This window comes from Stegodyphus dumicola, chromosome 1, assembly GCF_044657685.1.
Source record: "Stegodyphus dumicola isolate Sdum_Otavi_A_Nest chromosome 1, ASM4465768v1".
Taxonomy (NCBI): Eukaryota; Metazoa; Arthropoda; class Arachnida; order Araneae; family Eresidae; genus Stegodyphus; species Stegodyphus dumicola.
The window spans coordinates 273,842,275-273,863,633 of NC_140768.1; the positions used below are offsets into that span (position 1 = coordinate 273,842,275).

Here is a 21,359-nt window from a genome sequence, read left to right on the forward strand (position 1 = left end):
TCTGAGGATTCTGGATTAAAAAAAGAAACAACAATTGGATACAGTTTTGAATCGGTATTATTGCTTCCATCCATAGACACGCAGAACGGAGCTGTTTTAATGCAATCAATAACTGAAGATTTATTTTTCAAACCCATTTCTTTAACAATTGCACTTGTTTTTGTCCTTGCACTTGAGTATTTCTTAGCAATTTCACTATTGGGAAACATTTTTCTAAATAAAGCTGCAGCGTCTCCCGCCTAAATCGGGAGAGTTGGCAACTCTGTATATATGTATATATATATATATATATATATATATATATATATATAATTAAGTCATGTTTTTAACATTTTTTAAAATTGTAAGAATAGAAATAAGATAAGAGTTAATTAAAAGATTAATTTCTAAAAAGACTAAAGTGTGCGTCAAGTTCTAACAGACCTGAAAAGCTATCTGGGAAGGCCGAGAAAGGAGGAATGAGTTGGCCATAGCCTGATGCAGAAAAATCATTCATATAAATAATAGGCAAAGTAGTGTGAGTTTCTTGGTGCACTAGTAATAATTAAACCTTAAATCTATAACAAAATATTAAAAGGTACATATCAGAAATAAGTTATACGATATGGGTACTAAGTACGGCCATAAGCCATTTACTGTTATTTGGGTCATTAAAGTTGTAATCGTAAATCCTTATAACTGGGTTGTTGATATTAACAAGATTGGCATAAAAGTTCTGGGCGAGCCAGCAGTAAAAATACTTAAGTTGTTCTATACCCAATTCTTCATGTAATTTTTGATTTCGAACGTACCAGGGCAAATTGGTAATGTCTTAGGACACAATTTTGTGCCTGTTGCAATTTTTTTCTATAAGATTTGCATGAATATGCCCAGACCGGGCAGGCTTAGCATATTATGAGACGCAATACGGTTTTATAAATAGGCAAGTTGTTATCTATTGAAAGTACACTATTTCAAGAAATTAAGGGGTGAAGTGTGACTTTACTAACTTGATACATATTACAGTTAGATGTAGAAGACTATAATGAGAAAAAATTAAATTGTTTACACATTATAAGAATAACAACCAACAGAATAATAATGTTTACATATTATAAGAATAACAATAAGATTCAAAATTTTCTATCTTGGCACATTAAGGCACTTATTTTTTACACATGAAAATTATGAACTTTTAAGGACTTCTAAAACAAAAAAAGGGGGGTGGGACCTGTCAATATAAGAACTGAACTAATTAAAGCAATTGTATGTGCAACCAACTTTATTCTTGTAATACTATTCTAAGAATGTAACAGAAATAGTTACTAATCGCTTATTAGTGTCACTGGTTAATTATTACATTCATATTTCCAGGAACCAAAACAAATGTATACTAATCAATAGAAAAACCCCACTGTTTATTAAACTAATCTATACCACTTATAAAATTCAGACCAGTAAAAGACTGATTCTTTAGTGCTAGAACACCCTACTTATTTCTCTTAAAGCTATTTTTAGTTCATCCATTTAACTTATTGTGGACTGTGACTAATTTATTGTTCAAGTAAGTAGTTTGTTACATACTTTAATAAAATTGGTTTAGCCCAAAACACTGATACCTAAACCTGTGAAACATTTTGGATTTGAAAATGAATAATTCACTAGAAGATTTTTTATTTTCATTACTGTTATTATATATATTGTATGCTTCCTTTGCAACACAGCATAAATACTTAAGCGAAAAAGCCTAAAAGAAAAAGATCGTTAAACGATCTTAATGTTCTTGGTAAGCACAGCAATCGAAAAAGTGCATTTAAACTAGCAAATTTCCAAACAGCATTGTGAAACTTCCAAATCTCTCAAGGAAGCACAATAACGAAATTCAAGAAAAGCTGAAACTGCTCTTCTAAAATGGTTTCAAGCCATAAAACTAAAAAATAGTTTTATTTCTACAGCTTTTTCTTGAAAAAAAGCTGTGAAATTTGCTAAAAAGTTCCGACAGAATTTTACATCAGTTAGCAGACAGTTTACAAGTTAGAAAGGGAGTTCATCAGAAACTGTGAGGTCAGAGGGAAGAGCCAAGTAATTATATAGCTAACTGGATAAAAAACATTTCACCTACCATAAAAAAAAAAAAAAAAAAAAAAAAAAAGCAACAGCACGAATCTTTAATACAGAACAAAACTGGTCTGTTTTACAGAGTATGCTTAAATACAAAACATCAGCTAGTTAAAAAACTGAAATAACAAGTTCTGTGTTATTAATGTGTAGTACAAACCCAACAATTATACAAAACTGGTTATGGAAAAAAAGCAGAAAACCTCGATATTAGAAAGGTGTCAAGTATTCACCTCTAACCACAACAACAGGAATTCATGGATGACAAAAAGTATTTTTACTAAGTTTCTTTTAAAATGGATCAGCATATTAAAAAATGGGGGAGGGGGGAAAAACAGTGCAGAAACAGAAAAAGAAGATAACAGTGCAAACACAAGCATTGATCATCTCTTTCTGATAAGCATTAGTGTCTCTTCCGGCAAATACAAGTTCTAACATTCAGACCTTAGACCATAATATTATAGAAATTTTCAACTATCATGTTTATGTTGATGAAATAAAACATTGAATAAGATGTTATAAAAATGATAAAGAAAACCATTTTTGTTAACAGAGAAGTTTCTTTTCTGCATGTCCATGTGAAAAAATTAGAATCTGGGATCAAAAGTAAGAAATTCAAATAACATTGGTTTCGCAACTTTTTTCACAAATTCCCTAAACAGTAAGAGAAATTCATCACAATCAAGCATATTTACTATACATTAATAGAATAAATACATTTTTAATTTCATCGCAGATCATTTCTGGATTTTCAGTTGTAGATCTTGTTTACAAATCTTGTTAGAACCTTCTTAGATACATGACCTTAGTGAAAAATTGCCTAAATAACCAAATTTCTGTCTTTGGCAACTTTATCAAAAAAAAAAAAAAAAAAAAATTGAGGGTCTTAATTGGTTGGCAAAATTGGTTAAGCAAAATTCAGAAAAATAAAATTAAATTTATTTTTACACAGAAAATTAATACATATTTGAATACTCTGAAAGAAGCTCTTGTCATAAAAAATGTAAAAGTAGATAAATGAAATTAATTTCAAAATAACTATAGCTGTATTTTTGTTTTCCCAAAAAGTTATTCGGAAATTATGTTTTAAAATAGTCATTATTTTTAATTTATTCCTATTTCATTTTGTCGACTTACTGATATCTTCATTCTAAAAAATCAAAGAAAATAAAAATGCTCTACCTTAATGTTATTTTTCTAAATATATCATTTTAATATATTGCTATTTTAATAGTTAAAAAATTTTATAATAATTTTAATAGTTAAAAAATTATCAAAATGGAGTCAAAAATTATGGAGACAAATTAAATTAATGTTCCAAAAAGGAAATATTTTGGAATGCATTAAAGATGAATGAATTCGAGTAGTAGCCTGAGTACCTGCCTACAGTACGTGAATGAAATGCATTATTTAATTAGTAATCGCAATTGCCACATTTTTAGCATCTTTATAAGAACTGAAAATTTATAAAAAAAATTAGTTTTATGTGTAAGATAATAAAATTAGAAATTGTATTCACAAAATTTACAAAACTGTGTTTGCAAATATGTACTGTTTTTTGTAGCCATACAGCAGGAGTTGTTAAAATTGACTATGCAAATATATGGCCCTTCACACATTTAGATTGTTCTGATTCCAGTCAACAGTTTCAGAATGTCTTCCCTTTTTCATATCTTTTGTCCCTACCCTTGAAGAACTTCTGGATTTAGTGATAATAATGATTAAAAATATGATTTTCATGAAAATCATACTTTTACCTTCTTTAAGGTACCATTTTTGTCACAATATATTGAAGCACAAGCTATATCAACAAGGTCATAAGTCCAAGAATTTTTTTTCAATACAGAAAGATAGCATTATTGCTAATAACACACGTTTTGAAAGGCTGCATGAGCAACCAATTAAGACCCTCCAAATTTCGATTCTCTTGTGGATAGCTGATTGTTCCATATCGTCTAAAAAAGCCAATTTGTAATAACTTCATTATAAGTCATGTGGTTGAAATTCCATATATATGTAAAATGATAATTCACACTCATAAGAAAAGGACAAAAATGTCAGATGAACAAATTAAGCACCATTTGCAGGATTCAGTCTTAATTAAGATTAAATATACTGGGAGAACAAAGTGCTTTTGCAAGGGACATCCGATATCCTATACTATCATAGCACTTTCCTGATATGATATAGACTCTACCACGGGCGTTTCGGTAACGAGATGTGGAAACCTCGGCTAACTACCTTGCATATTTTAAAATTTAAAACATAATTCTGCAGTGTGTTCCTTTCAAAATGCTGTCTATTCAATTTTCAGAGAATTATTATTTTTTCCCCTTTACAATTCCTTAAGGATACACATAAACGATCCAAAGAATCAAAACGCACACATAGTTACAGGCACAACTTTCGATGTACAGAGCTACAAAATTAACTATTATGATCATAAACTCTAATGTGGACATATCAAGATTTCGCTAAAGAGTAATATAGAATAGTAAGAACTCATATCGCAATTAAAAAAGTATTTAATAAAGACAGTCGGCAAAATTAAAGTAAAATGATTTTCTGTGACAGTTTAAAAATAGATCTTTGGTTTTTATTCCATAAGAATCTGGATCACTTCAAGTTTAATAATTATTTTAATAATAACAATAACACCATTTGACAGTTTAAAACAATGTTGACATTAAAAAATAAATTTTAATGTATTTATATCAATAAATAAATGATGAAATATTCCTTTTTAATATTTAGTTTACTATAAAAGATCTTCTACACTAAAATTTTTTTAAAAAATAAATGTAATAACTGAAAATGCTAGTTCTTTCATTTTATTGCCATACTGAAGAAGATTATATATTATTTAAAAAAGTCTGTAAGAAAAAGTTGGTTCTTGTAAAATGCTCTTTTTATTTATATTTTTCATGTTTACATACAAACGAAAAATAATATGCAATGTTTCATTTGCAGTTCGAAAGCTTAAACTTTTTGCATTGTGAAGTGCAAAAGTATATCCAAACTATGGAAAATAAAATGAGACTGATATAAATAATTATTGATCATCCAGGTGAAAATTTTTATCAAGCATTAAGAAAAATAAGCTTAAATATCTGAAGTCTTAAAGCATGATATATAATAAATGTTAAGATAGTATCATTTATCTAATAATCTCCCTATTTACTTTAAATCAGAATAACATCAAATTAGCTTTTACTGATAAATTAGCGCATTGTGGGTCCCCTCGCTTCGAATGCAGGAGAGAGATTTGTTTGCAAGGTCCATGCACTTCTCATCGTGACGTCACGAGAGAGCTGGATGACCTTGTTTCTCGAAGGTCTCGGTCAGACGGCTTGGATGACAGAAATGGGCAATTCCTTCCATTCTGCTTCAAGTCTATGCCACACTTCATCAACTGTATTAGCTGGAGAGGGGTGCCAAGCCAGTCTCTCAGCAACCCATGACCAAATGTTTTCAGTGGGTGCCAGATCTGTACACCGTGCAGGCCAGGGCGGCAACTAAATACCCTGTGTATCGAGGAAGGTCAGAACACGACATGCACCATGTGTCTTGTATTATCCTGTTGGAACACGACATTTGGGGGTCTCAAAGATAGGGCACAACCACTGGACATGTCAGAAATGTACCCATATGCACTCAAATTACCATCGATCCGAACTACAGATGTGCGTACCGTGTAGCCAATTGCTGCACAAACCATCATATCAGATGCAGGACCCCTATGCCAACATGGAATGCAAGCAGGCGACGTGCGGTCTTCTCGGACACTTCAGACATGTATACAGCTATCAGAATACTGCATGTAAAACCAAGACTCGTTTGAAAAGACAACATTGTGCCACTCCTGTACCCAGCTTTGTCGTTTGGCACACCAGAGTTGCCATCTCTTTCTATGCGACATTGCCAAGAGAAGACAAAGTAATGGTCGCCGTGCTGTAGTCCACGCTGCTGCAAACATCAACACACCATACGAGCAGATACTGGGCATGGTGCAAACAATCCCATTTCCTACTAATAGTCCGGGATGTGGTTATACAGTTTTGCAGGACTGACCTCCCAATATGTCTGGCCTTTCTGGCATTAGTCATAGGAGAGTGTTGAGATCCTACATGCTATTCAGCATGACCCTCAGCAATGCACCGATTCCGTATTCGCATGACAGTGGTTGGATGCCGACCAGTGATATCACAGAACAATAATCTACACTTTCGATAGGCAACGATCCTGCCTATATCGAATTTCAAAACTTGCTGGAAAGCATTTCCTCTTCTTATTTGAGACATAACACAATATTCTGAGCAAATTTCAACATTACAAAGCACTTTCCTAATGAGAAATCCACTACATGACTTTTCATTTATGCAGTGTTTCAGATGTCATTTCTTCCTTTTGTTTCGTCTAAATGTGCTGAACTATATATATATATATATATATATATATTGCATATTATGCTGAAATATATTGCATATTAAATTAGTAGATTTATTTTTATGGATAGATTTTACACTTGATTTGCTTATGCTTCTGAATTTAAATGATATTGTAGATTAGTTCGAGAATTAAATCTTTTACATGTTTGCATATTTTAAAATTATTTTAAATTATTTTGGATTTTTTCCTTTTTTTAGAATTTATATTTGCTTTTCTACTTTTTTACTTTTATACGTATTTGTTTAGAATTTAAATTTGTTTAAATTTATATATATATTGCATATATAAATTATTTTAGAAAAATACAAATAAATATTTGAAGTTGGAAATGCAGCATTGAATGCCATTATTTCAATCTCTCTCATATCATTTAATATAACAGCGTATACGAGCCAGTTTCCCTTAGAAAGTCCTCCACGAAGGCATCCCTCCCCTTAGGCAGATAGCCCTCGAGGCTTTGCCGTAATTGAATAACCTAACCTAACCTAACATTTAATATAACAAAATTTTCAAATATTATTTCCAGGATTTCCATTTGTGGTATTTTTGCTACATTTGTAAAACTAAACACTATGTCATGTTCTTCATGAATGATAATTTACTCAGAGTAAAATAATCATACCTCTGTAGTTGTGCCAGCATACTTAGGTCAACTTCCAATGCTTGAAGAGCAAGATAAGCTTTCGATTTTTGCCTCCTATAAAGATTAAAGTTAAGCATGAAGTTTAATGAAAAAATGGTATTAATTAAATAACTTAAAATTCACAAATTATTTCAACTCTTACACTATAATTATATTATGTGAAACATACGTAATATATATATAAACAATTGACTGGAGAGGTTTATTGTACAGATAGAATTAAGAAACTTGGAGGCAAATGCAGCTGTAAATCCAGCACATTCTATTACTGGATAAAACAATTCTTGAGCCCCATATTCCAATTCACACATCATTATGGGCACAATATGCATCTCCACATTTTTAGCAGTTTAACACATCCTAAGACAATGTTAAGTCATACAGTTAAGTCAGTTGCTATGTGTTACTTGGAAGCAAGCAAGTAGGAAAGTATGACATATTTAAAAGAAAACCAGGAAGAGGGTCAAATAGTTTCAATTTTGAAAGTTTTGCTTTTAACTGAAATCTTATTCATTAATAGTTAAAACATACCTGCATTGCAGCGTTATGTAAGATCAGATGACATAGATTAATTTGAAATGACACAAGTAAGATTGATATATTACAAGCAATTAAATTTTTAGGACAGAAAGTGAAATACTGAAATTAAAATGAAGAACAAAAGAGGTTACTGCCAATTAAAATTAGAAGTTCGCTTTACACATTTTTTTAATCTTACACTGCACATTATTAAATATTGCATGTGATTACACACTGTCTCCATAAAAGTCCTTCTTCATATTTTAACATTCTTAAATTTAAAAAAAAATATTAAATCTAACACATTACATGTTCCTTTGGTCCTTATAGTTCAATAAAAATTGCACTCATTCTAAAAATACAGCACAGAGAGTTTGATTTCTGTATGATGAAACTAGATAGATATTTGATATAGAAATTGGGAATCTATACAAATTGTAGAGTAATATGTTCGTTTTTTTGCATAACTAAAAATACCATTTAAAAAAGTTTTCTGATACAATTTATTTTTCAAAAGGGAAACATTTTGCCCGGAATCTAGCATTCTTCTGTTATCGGGGGACAAGATTCAGAAATGTACATATGCATGTTATGTGTGTATACACACACATAGATACATGCATACATAGATACATTTCTGAACCTGGTCCTCATAGCAGAAGAGTATACAGAATCTTACAAATTGCATGTTTCAGAAAACACTAGCAGGCTTCAGCACTGGCATTTAGCTGACTTATAATATTAGCATTAATTAAAAATGAAAAATATTTGCCCTTTAATGAATTGTTTTTACAAGATTACGATTCTGAAGGAAATAAACTTCATGATAATATTATTAATGTATTTTTGCACTTTGGAAACATAAATTACTTGTGTGAAAATTCTTTTGGCACATCAAATTTAATAAAGACACTAGTAAATAAATCACAAAAGAATATCATCGAATGACATTTTATTGCATTCTGAACAAATCACTTTATTTCACCTCAAATGAAATAAACTGCATTTATAATGCAGTGGTACTGGGCAGACACAGCTATAAAACCATGTTCTTCAATCATTGAATCAAATTTATATGACTTTTCTTGAGAAGCATTTTGTTTCACAAGCACCATCAACTCTACTTTCTGTAAATATGGAGAGAATGGGGTACATTGTCCTTAAGTAACTATTGTATAATTTCTTCTTTTCAGCTTGTCACAGTTGAACTTTTATTTAGTTGGACAGTGTGATAGGAGGTATTGTCTAAAATCACTACAGCATTTAGTGGAAGATTCGGAATCAGATTTTCAGAAGTCCATTTTTTAAAAACAGAAGAATTCATTTGCCCATGACAATTCCCCGATGTGGGTATTTGCTTTGTATACCAGAGATATAAGACATAATAATCCCATATTGCCTCCAGCACATAAAACAATCTTTAGACGTACTTCCACTCTTCTTAACACCAAAAATTATTTCTGATTGCCAGCATTTTGAGAATGTTATGCAGCTGCTCATCCAGGCTTCGTCCAAGTAAATGAGAGGCCTTTTCTCATGACAAAACTGCCTCACTTTTCTAAGCTACTGCACTCTTCAAAACATAATGTCACTTCTTTCAATTAAAACTTGTCTCTTATTTTGGCTTTTCTTCCATACACATCCAATACTATGCAGTACATTTCTTAAGGTTTCTCATTTTTATTTAAAATCTATTTTTTCTTGCAATACAGAAAGTAACTTTGAAAGTGATGGAATTTTTTTCCTCCTTAATATAAAATTCATGAAGTTCTTCCTACTGCATCACATTCAAAACCATTTAACCCAACCTTATCCAATACTTTTTTGGAGCTGTTTTTTGGGGGAATGGAAAACTGTCTCTTCCTCCCTTTCTACCTTTTAACAAATTTTGTTTATTATTGACAGTGATACCCCTGGCTCTTTTCATGAGCCTTGAAATGAGAATGCTAATTTCTCCATTCTCAGCTTTCACGTCACAAAAGGAAATGACATTATGTAGCAATTTCTTAGTACCACTGTAAAACACCTCATTTTTACCAATTTATCTCACGTTAATGACAAAAACAAACTATCCCTCACACTTACATTGGCTAATTTCATGTTAAAATTAATTACGATCTAGGCAAATTCTGTTCAAATGGGATGGAAACTTATTGACCCATTTCCTTTTTTCCCACTACAGAAAGAATACTTCCACTAAAGAATATAATTCTATGATTTTTAATGACCTTATCTTTAAAAGTAAGTAATGAAATATTCTTTGTTCATACAAAATTCATATATTATGAAAAAAATTTCAACATTCTTGGTTTCTACACTGCATACCAACGGGAATCTTGCATTTATTTCTGCAAATATGAACCAAACGCATGAAAGACAACTGACGACAGTATCATCCGATAAAATGGGGACTTTCTCTCCTTTGGTCACATTTCCTTTTATGGTGAGCAAAGGATTTTCACACGACCGCTCACCTCGCCACATGCGACTAATACCTCTTTTGGATGATTCTATGCATTTTGGTAGAATGCCAGCAATGCATTTGGTTGTATTGAGGATGCATTTGAGACTATAAAACTCTACCTTTCAATCATGGCTGATGGTTATAGATTGTACTGGTTTAACTGCATAGTAGGAGGGGGAAACTTGAAGATGAACATAGCTATAGATATAGTACAATTTTATTACTGGATATAGCAATTCTTGAAATGCATATTCTGATTCATGAAATCATCATGAGCACAATCTGCATTTCCCATTCTTGGAAGTTTATATCTTAAGCTAGGAAGGAGCTAGGAAAGAGCCTACAAGCATGGGAGACAATCGAAAAGATTTTGGTTCCAATTGAAATCTTATTCACTAAAAGATACTTTCAGAGCAGTGTTATATGTGGATTAATTTGAAATGCCACAGTTTAGATTGATATATTAAAAATAGTTACTATTTTTAGAAATTTCAGATTATTATTAGATATTATTTTAGAAATACCCAAATTAAACTAAAACATAAAAGAAACTTCTGCAAATCAAAATCAGAATTTTATTTTCATGTTTTTATCTTATAATTCCCACCCCCTTCAAAGAGGAAAAGGCTTGCCAATAGAAAAACTTTTTTAAAAAAAATCATTAGAGCATTAGCAAATGAGAATAATGATTCCTGTACAACACTTACGACTGAATGCTAAAAATGGTCAAGAAAATTATCTTCCTCGAGAATAAGTTTCATCAGCCCCATCATTTTGTACATTAATTCTCTCATATATTAAACATACAAAATGATACATAAAAACGTAAATCAGAAGTAACACAAAAACATAACATTATATAACATATAAAATAAACAGTCTTTTGTAAAGCTGTCGTATGCTGAAAAAAACTTCAATGAAGAATCATGATCATCGTGTGGACTTCACAAATCAAGGGCTAAAATCAAGGACTTTCTACAACTGGATTGAAATATTGATAATAGGATTCTTTAAGAATTACTTTTGAGAAACAAGAACATTTTCCAGATAAAATTCAAGGCAGTTGTCCAGATAAAATAGGACTCTAAAAATTGCATTTATTCTTAGAAATACAGTGCTGAAGATTTTTATTCTGTATTACTAAAAAATTTAGTAAAAATTTCATAATTTTCATAATATATTTCTCTTATTTTGTTCTTTTATGGCTTTCTCTTTCAAAAAGGCATTTTTGGTGCTAAGTTTTTTCACTTTGAAGGAAAAGTATATGCAAGATGAAAATTTGTACACCAAACTTCTGATTTTAATTGGTAAGGCTCCTTTATTTCATTTTAATTTGGTATTTCTTCTGTCCTAAAAATAGTAACTATCTGTTCCTATTTTAGTCTAGATTGATATTCTAATATTCAATCTGGACTGTATCACTTCTAGATTAATAATGACTTTTACATAATGGTTGTGATGGAAATAGTTTTGTAAACCAAAACTCAAAACAGTTAATATTAACTGTACAACTTCATTGATTTAGTCAAAATGTATTGAAATAGAAAAGAAACACACTTTGAATTAAGATTTCATCCTGAACACATCACACTTCACTTTTGCCCCATGGCCAAGCTAGAGTGCTTCTTGCTGCTTCTGTTCATTAATGCAACGACATGAAAAATCTAAATGTTATGTTCTGAAACAGGCAAAATTAGTGTGCCAATTTGTGGCCATGTATGTGAATTAAAATAAAAATGAATATGTAAATCTGCCATGACTGTTTCTTACTGTGTCTACATGGTTGTTAAATTTGCCCTTCATTATGGATTCTGTATGTGTGCTTCAACATCTATCTATGTAATTAACTTTTCTACATCACACTACATATGTGTGTGTACATGCTTAGAGATTGTCTATATATAAAACTTTTTAATTACAACTACTTCTCTATAGCTCATATGTTATTCTTCAAACAAAAAAATGAGTGCAACATTGTTACTTGCACAAATGAAGAAGAAAAAGCGATGAACCATTTCTTTAGTTCGTAGGTATACCTGGGACAAACATCCATAAACAGTACCTTAGTGCAGTAAGGGGGAAATGTTTTATCATGGCGTACTGCCTAGGAATGGGCTGAGATACACAAAAATGGCTGGACAAGTATCACACATAATGAAGGAATAGAACACATAAGCATTGTTAATACAAATGACAACATTAAACAAGTGTGCATTATGATTTTCAGCAACTCGTGAATAATCATTGATCATGTGACAAATGAGTCACTAGCATGATAAATGTGTGTTATATTAGCCATGGTTTTGCAATATGATATTATACATAACATACTTGGATTTTTTAAACTGTTTGCATGACAGATTCTAAAACAGTTCAATGAAGACCAAATTTCTGATACTCTTCAACTAAAACCTAATGCTTAGGAGAACAGCACATAAAATCCAAACTTCCCATTATTAAATTTTTATCAGTTTGGCCCATTTAAATTTGCCTTAAGAGGTTAATGGTTCACTTCAGATTAATAGATGCAAGAGATGTTGCTTCCATGGTTGCATCAACAACAAAAAAACAATTAATAAGATGAAATGTTTCAACTCGTAGAATTTTTGTATAAGTAGATAGTAAAGAAGGGAATATTCTAAAAAATAATAGAATAATATGCTCTCTCCTCTCGTTTTATATAAGAAAAAACAAGAGTACAGATAATTTTCTACTTCAATTCAAATGATACCTGCATAACATTAGAAAGGAAATATCATCAGCCAATGATGAAATATATATTAATCATATTATTTAAGTTCATATATAAGTTTCCCAATTTATTAAGGAATCTTTAATGGCCAGTTATGGTACAGCTTACATTTTACTTAAAAAATAAAACTATGTAAATAAAATACATTTTTGCATAATTTTTAATTTTATTAAAAGGAATATACAAACTTCATAAAATCAGTAATATTACACATCAAAACTGAATAAAACATAAATATGAACTAGATGCATTTCTAAGAATTTTATTAATACCATTATTCCAAGATTGCAATTTTGCTATCAAAATATTGAACTGAAATTTATATACACACAAACTGTACTAAAGTTAAACTATACTCACTAAAGTATTACACCAGTTCTAAAAAGATTATAGTAATTAACACAAACGAAAATTTAAAAACATAAGAGTATTTTAGAAATAAAACACAACTAAGATTTTTGCTTACTAAAAAAGGAAAAAAATATATATATATACTTACTTTTCTGCATTTAATTGATAAATAGAAGCTAACCCTTCTAAATGCTTAGTAAATTCTGTGAAATTTCCACTCCTACAAATACAGGTTATATCAAAAATAAATTTTAAAGAAACAGAAATATTTTGTACTTATATGCAGCATTAGAAGTTTCTTTTATTAATTACAATAATGTTATAAGTCTCAAAATTATCAAATGGATACATCATAAATTAAACAGATTTTAATTACATTTAAATCGGACGATCCCAAAGACATACAAGCATTCTGTACCGCACCACACATATAGAGAAAAATATCTCATTGTGGTTGGATATGGCATCCAATGACATTTCCTCTATGCATAGGAATGCCTTGACATTGCTTGGGCTCGAGGCTGTTATACCATTTATTTACATTTTGATAGCAGTACCGAAAAGTTTATTACATGCAATGTGTTTCTGTTTTTCTGTTGCTATGAGATTATACTTCTTACAATACTGTAGTGTGATGAATTTAATACAAAAAAATGCAGCGATTTTTTCCCCTAGAGAGAAAAAGTATTATTTCTTCTTGTGCTAACTTTGTAAATGTGTATTAAGTGCAGAGATTTTTAATAAATGTATTCTTCATTTAAAACACTTCATAGTAAAGGTGTAGTAATTATTAATTATTTTACATTCATTATACATCCATTCTCTGCTGATGCAATCTGCTAAAGTATGAGATAAATCAGTTTTCAGAAATAGGAAAAGCGATGTTTGAAGCTAACATTACACAAGTACACAATAAATTCACAATATTTATAATCAGTCTGAAAAAGTAAAATTTATTTTTGAAGTTAGACTAATATAGATTTGGAACAGAAAAATAGAAATACATATTTTAAGTTCAATAATATCACTTTATGAATATTGCCCATTTTTTGTGTGTAACATCTTCTATACACTTACATAAAATTAGTGTTTGTCAGAGAAGGAAGTTCCTTTTCTTATACATGTGTATTAAACTCAGCGACAGTACTGAATGCATGTTTTTCTTTCATTTAAGGCAACATAAATATTATTAGAATGACATGGGCAATAACATGGAAAAAACATAATATTTACAAAGGAAATATTTTCTGCGATGTCAAAGAAACAGAATGCAACAAAACTGCAATAATAATATACTTACTAGCACACAATGCCTTTACGGTGGATCGAGATCGTCGTGTTTTGGTTTCTGCACTAAATTTATTCAGATATTTATATAATCTAAGACTGCTTCTGACATTAATAGCATCTTTGAAAGATTTTATAATTTTTTAAAATTATTCCATGAAACAGAAAACCAGCTGCAGAATGCTACAGCTAAATTTTTTCATTTCAAAGAAAACAAAAAATAATTTTCAGGCGTCTGTGTCACTCATTCGCGTTATTCAACGAAAACAAAACCGTAAGAACCCTGCTAAACATCATTACGGCAAGACGAAATGATGTCCCCTGAAAGTATATCCAATCACAAGCACAGTATAGAATGCTTATATGCATCTCAATGGGGTTAGTACTGAATTCATAGGTGTCAATGAAATTTAAAAGGGTTTATTGATGATTAAGCGGTCAAATGGAGGTAGATAGCTAACCACACATTGGAAATTGATCAGCATAATCAAGATCACAGTGCTTACCAAAAAATATAAATGAAACTGATAATTAATTGTTTATTGCTATAAAGTTATATCATGAAATAAGAAAGAAATTATATATACTAAAGAGAAAAAATATACAAATCTAATTTTACTAATCAATAATATATTTTTCTACTTATATTTATGCAATTTAGCAATAAATGCAGAATACAAAAGTAAAATGTAAAACTAATGAACCACAGCAAAATCTATGATTACTGTCGGCTGCTGAAATTTTTGGCAATTACATCATCGGTATGACAGCAACCCTACATGCTAACTAATTCTCAAACACAGCAAAAAACATGAACCTTTACTTTGACCATTCTACTACATCTGTTGCGGAAACTGCTACTTAATAAAACAAAAGTACACTTAAGAATGGACATCAGTGATCATAGAACAGTGGTATAATTATATTCACAATATATTTGCAGTTGTCAGCAGTTTTGATAAACATGAACTCGCATGTAAATTCAAGAGTTCTCAGATATTAACAGCATATGAAAAAAGAAAATGCCAATAATATTCTAAAGAACATTTAATGCTCAGCTTTATTTTGTCATCAGCAAACACAGTATCACCTTATATCTCATTTGTGAAAAAACTTTTCACAATGCAATGAAACCATTAAAAATGAAAGACCATTTAAGAAGAATGCATTTAGATAAAGAAGAAAACAGTTATACTTTAAAAATCTTGATGATGAATTTTTAATGCAATCAAAGACAGGAATTAAATTCTTTTTCACACCATTAACATCTAAGAATTACGGAAAAGAATGGAAAGCTTTATGCACCATTTTCTGTTTAATTGCAAAAGAAACATATCCACATACAGTTGGTGAAAATTTATTACTGCCAGTAATTTTGAGAAGTAATGACTACAACTACAGGGAACAATCCAGATCAAATTTCAGGAGTTTTTTATTTTAAATTATTATTTAATGTGTCAAAGCAAAATCAGGTACTTTTGATTATTCAAACCCCATCAAAAACTTGTGGCAAATTATGTTATTGCCAATCTCACTTGTTTTTACAAAAGAAGAATCCCACGAAATTCATCGGGGCAAAAAGGCAAGATTTCGCCTATTGCTGGCAAGAGCCTTGCGAACCATACAGGTAATAGTACAACTTTGTTTATTTCTGCCCCCCTCCAATGTTGAAGGAGAGCACTCCAGGGGGACTACTCTAAGGGTCTCCCACCTCTCTTTCCCTACCAGAACAAGAGGGCTTTCACTTCGCCGCATATTTTGAGTGCCCTGATGCCCCCCAGACATCCTTGCCTTTTCAGAAATTCGAACAGGGGCCCTTCAGTATGGCAGTCAGAGTCACTAACCACTATTCCAGTTGGGCAGCATGAAAAATTATTCACGTGGTAGCACAGTTTGTTGCCAAAATAGTTATATGGCAAACCATGATGTTACCAGAAAACATTGTGCCAAACTAAGTATCTGCATAGCACACGTCTGTTTTGGCTACAGCACAAAGCCGAGGTAGTGCAAAATGTTGAGTTTAATGCAACTGTCCGATTTTTTTTAAAATGAAAACATACTGCTGTGAACATGGAAAAAAAAGCATTTAAAAAAAAAAAAAAAAAAGAAAAGAAAAGAAAAACATACAGGAAGATTTCTAAAAAAAAGCTAAGTGTTTTATTTCTAACATTTCTTGCTTTTTAAATGTTATTGAATGACTGCTCTTTTATGGAATTTCTAGCGCTATGCCACTGTTGTGGAAAAAACATTTCTCATTGACCTTGCCACTACGTTTGCAGTGGAGGTTTAGATAAAGTACCAAAAATCACTTTAAAGGCTGCCAAGAATGTAGGTTATTACCTCGAATTGATTATTTAATAGTTCAATGAAATAGTAAACATGAGCCCTTTAAAATCTCAAGTCATAACAAAATAAACTCACACTGATAGCCCTTAACAATGACATGCTGTGCATCAAAATATTACATTCATCCTAATTATTATCATTTTATTGTTATGCCACACCAGTACATATGATAATGCATTTCCAACTCAAAAACAGAGGAAAAGGAAGAAAACCCACTAGAAGGTAGGATAATGTGGAAAAGAATTTGAAACTGATAGGGGTAAACCAATAGGAAGCTGTGGTGACAAATAGGATTTGCTGAAGAAAAATTGGTGACACAGCCTTGGCCAGTAACAGGCTGTACAACTCAGGAAAAATGAAGAAGAATGGTACTGTTTTGTTAGAGTTAACTAACTTTCACATAAATTCTACATTTCATGCTTTATTTAATTCGGTAGTTTCCAAAAAGGTTGGCATTGAGCCCTGTAAGTTGATGAAATTCTAAGGAGTGATCAAGGGATCATTTAGGGATTATTAGCCAAAATGCATACTGGCAAATGACTGGCATAATTGATTTTGAATAAATGTGTTAATAAAATTAATGATGAATTGTTTTCTGATATAAAGCTATACCATGCAATGAAGAAATCAAACTAAATATAAAGAAGAAAATATACAAAAATGAAAACAGAATAAACCACAGCAAAATCTATGCTATTCTTTCACTCTTGTCAGCCACTAAAACTTATTAAGATATATTCTGGTCAAGTTGTTACAGAACCAATGTTACTAACGTTTCTCTTTCTTACCTAGTGGAAGCATTCGTTAAGCATATTGATAATTTACTAAGGAAAATAGGAAACAGGTTGAATATGATCAAGGTGATTTAAGAATGACATTAAGTAATTTCATACAAAATATTTAAAAAAATTGTATCAATACATCAAATGCAGCCATCACATTAATTAAAATTGAGCTTTAGTGCATTAGAATCTGATTTTGTGGAAAACTTCTTTATATATTTAAAATTAAAAATAATAAACCATAAATCTAATAAATAATTTTTCCTGCAAAACTTTTGTTTATATTCTTCATATGTTATTTATGTAAAATCATTTGTATTAAGATTATATTGTATGCTGCTTATTATAGAGAAAATCATAAGGGGTTTCATTAAGAAAACCATTCTTTTAAAAGGGATCGATGCAAGAAAAGTGTTAGAAATCCCTGATTTGAACATTTTTATATTATACAATTATCAAATCATGCATAGTAAACTGTATCTATATTAAATGAGTGATAGTTAAAGTGAAATAATTCCTTCATCAGCAATAGAAAGATTTAATGAATAAGTAAGAGATGTTTTAGGATTGCCATTTGATATATGTTGCATCAAACAGTTTAGCATTAACATATCAAATGAGGAATTAAATTTAAAACTAAAATTCATGCACCTTGTTCTACAGTATATTTAATAAATTTTAACAAATTATGCCTGCTAACATATTCAATAAGGTAATACACTCATTAAATTTGTTAAAAAATTATTCAGAAAACGTTTTTTAAAAAAAGGGGGAATAGGATTATTTTTTAAACTCCAGATATGGCAAATCAATAACAAATTAATAATAATAAAATAACATACTGATTTGATAGTTATATAAAAAAAAAACTCACCTCAGTACTTTAACAAGCTCAGGGCAAGTCTAAAAAATAGTTTTCTTTATGAGTAATTAATTAGTAAGATGTAATACAATTACAATTTAATCAACATATTATTCATATTTCAAATATTCATCTTTAAAAAATTCAGAAAAAATAATAAAAATTAGAGATTTTTTATTATAACTACATTACTTTTGAATTTATATATATTATAAAAATAGTAAGACAAATTACTATTTTAAATAAAAATAAACATCATATTCTTGGAACACTTAAAAAAAACAAAACAAGCCTTTCTAGAAAACATTGATATTTTTTTTTATAAAACTGACAAAATATCACCATAAGATGTTTGATTTTGATTCTATTCACTGAACACGTAATAGAAACATAAAAATCGAAATAATATGGTTTTGGTATCTTTGGGAACTAATTAAAAATGTTAAGAAAAATTAATATGATATATATTCTCATCTGGCAATAATAGATACTTACATTATCTACGCTGACAAAGCCAAAATATTATGACCATCCCCACATTTTTCAATGAACTCATCTGGATCGAAGAAGTGAAAGGCATGTATGTGATTAAGTGAGAATGATATTTAACTGTTGCTGACAAGATTAGGAATCATTCTTGGACTTATTTTTGTGAGCGATGGGAAAGGCTGCTTATCTAAGTGAATTTGACATAGAACAGATTGTAATGGCCCGACTCAGAACAACTGTCTCCGAAACTGCACGACAGGTTCGTTGTTCACAATCTGCTGTTGTTAGTATATATGCAAAGTGGATAAATGATGGGGAAACCAGAAGCAGACACCAAGGTGATGGACATCCACACGTCATCAAAGGATGTCGGAGAATGTCCCGCTTGGTACAGCAAAATTGGAGCTAGACAGAGGCTCAGCTGACAGATGCTCCAAATGCACATGTTTCGGAACACAAAGTTCAGCAGACGCTGTTGGGTATGGGACTGTGCAGCAGACATCCCACTCACGTGCCTCTGTTGACCAAGCATCATTGTCAGCTACACCTACAGTGGGCCTGAAAACATCGAGACTGGACTATGGACAAATGGAAGACAGTGGCCTGTTCAAATGAATCACGAGTTCTCATTCATCACACCGATGGTCGCATCAGGGTAAACTGTCTTCCAAGCATAAAGTTGCCCCTCCCCGTAAGGTCGCTTGCAGGTCGTAAACAGACTGGTGGTGACGGTATTATGCTTTGGAAAACTTTCTCACGGGTGACTCTGGAACCCTTAGTTGTTGTAAAACAGACCATTAAAGCTGCAGACATCCCTGAACATAACTGCGGATACGTTGCACACTTGCATGGCATCTGTCTTCCCAACTGAAAATGAAATCTTCCAGCAGGACAATACCCATGTCACAAGGCTTGAACTGTGCTGGAGTGGTTCAAGGAGCATAAGGATGAATTCCAATTAATGTCCTGGCCACCTAACTCAACAGGTCTTAACAGATACAGCATATTTGTGATGTCATGGAATGGCAGCTCAGAGTTCAAACACCATGATGTAGGAATATCTTGAATTTATGTAACTACTGCTTAGACATTTGGTACAACCTGTTTCAGTTATCTAACAAGAACTTGTGGCATCCATGCCAAGGCGAGTTGTAGCTGTTTTGCTGGTCAGAGTTCGCACAATGCGTTATTGAGCAGGTGGTCATAATGTTTTGGTTCTTCAAAGTATGTAGTGAATAATTAAACAAATTACAAATGCCATTTATGTTGCACTCCACATCTGTAGAACTTGCTTAACTAATTCTTGTACATTTTGAACTGGAGAAGTAAGTGCTTTCAAGTACTTACCCATGCACGATAAATGCACTTTACAAAAGACAAATTAGGCAATCAGTCTGGTAGATTGGGCTAAGATCAGCAACCCTTGAAACTTTAGTTATGGCAGGCTTACAAGGACTGTTAAAAAAACTGCTGAACTTTTGCTGTTCTTGCTTTATTACTATTTATACAAACTTTCACCCACTATTCCTTTCAAAGTACTCCCTTCTAGTTTAAATACACAGTTCCCATTGTTTCTTCTATACTTTTGGAATGCCTGTTGGAAATAAATTTTTATTGACTGCATGCAGTACTCATCATACTTTTTTTTAAAAAATTTCCTCTATGGAGTGGAAATGACATTACTTCAAGGTGGTTTTATGTTTGGGAAAGAGAAAAAGTCTGTTGGGGCCAAGTCCAAAGAAAAGGGCGAGTGGAGCACAATAGAAGTGCTTTGTTTTGTCATATAATTAGCAATCCAAAATAGAATCTAATGCATTTCAAGACTTGACTTCTTGCAAATTGCTAATCATTACCTTCACTCTCACCAGCTCAATGTTTTTTCTTCCATTTCTTAACTACCGAAGAATTTGATATGCTATAATTCGAGGTTTATGCTTGCATGTTTGTCTAACTCAGATTTATTCTCAGTTGTGCAATATCGCCTATTTCTTATTTACTGCCAATGGCCACAGAGCAAAACAGCACAAACAGGTAAAAATTCTAGAAGTTGATGCCTGAGTACCAGCCAAGGATTTCCTATCACATAATTAGTAACATAGAGTGATGCGTAAGCTGGAACACTGTCATGATGCTGCTTCCACGACCAATTCCCCCAAAGTTCAGATTATTTCTACAAATAGCCGTCCAAGTCCTTGGATCTTTGGCTACTGAACTTCTGCCCTTCCGAACACCCATACACACACACACATATATATATATGTAATACAAAAGTGTTAAAACATTTAAAATACATTCCATATTCAACCTGGAACAAACCA

General features: G+C 31.3%; 1 protein-coding gene across 1 annotated transcript in view; it reads right to left on the reverse strand.

The window, feature by feature from the left end:
• LOC118189837 (uncharacterized) overlaps positions 1-21,359 on the reverse strand; it is a 115,934-nt gene that overhangs the window by 53,013 nt on the left and 41,562 nt on the right. The window contains exons 6-8 of the mRNA XM_085807010.1: positions 18,565-18,593; positions 13,424-13,495; positions 7,169-7,243 (exon numbers count right to left, since the gene is read on the reverse strand). Of these exons, the coding sequence (XP_085663136.1) occupies positions 7,169-7,243; positions 13,424-13,495; positions 18,565-18,593 (176 nt within the window). The remainder of the gene's footprint in view (positions 1-7,168; positions 7,244-13,423; positions 13,496-18,564; positions 18,594-21,359) is intronic.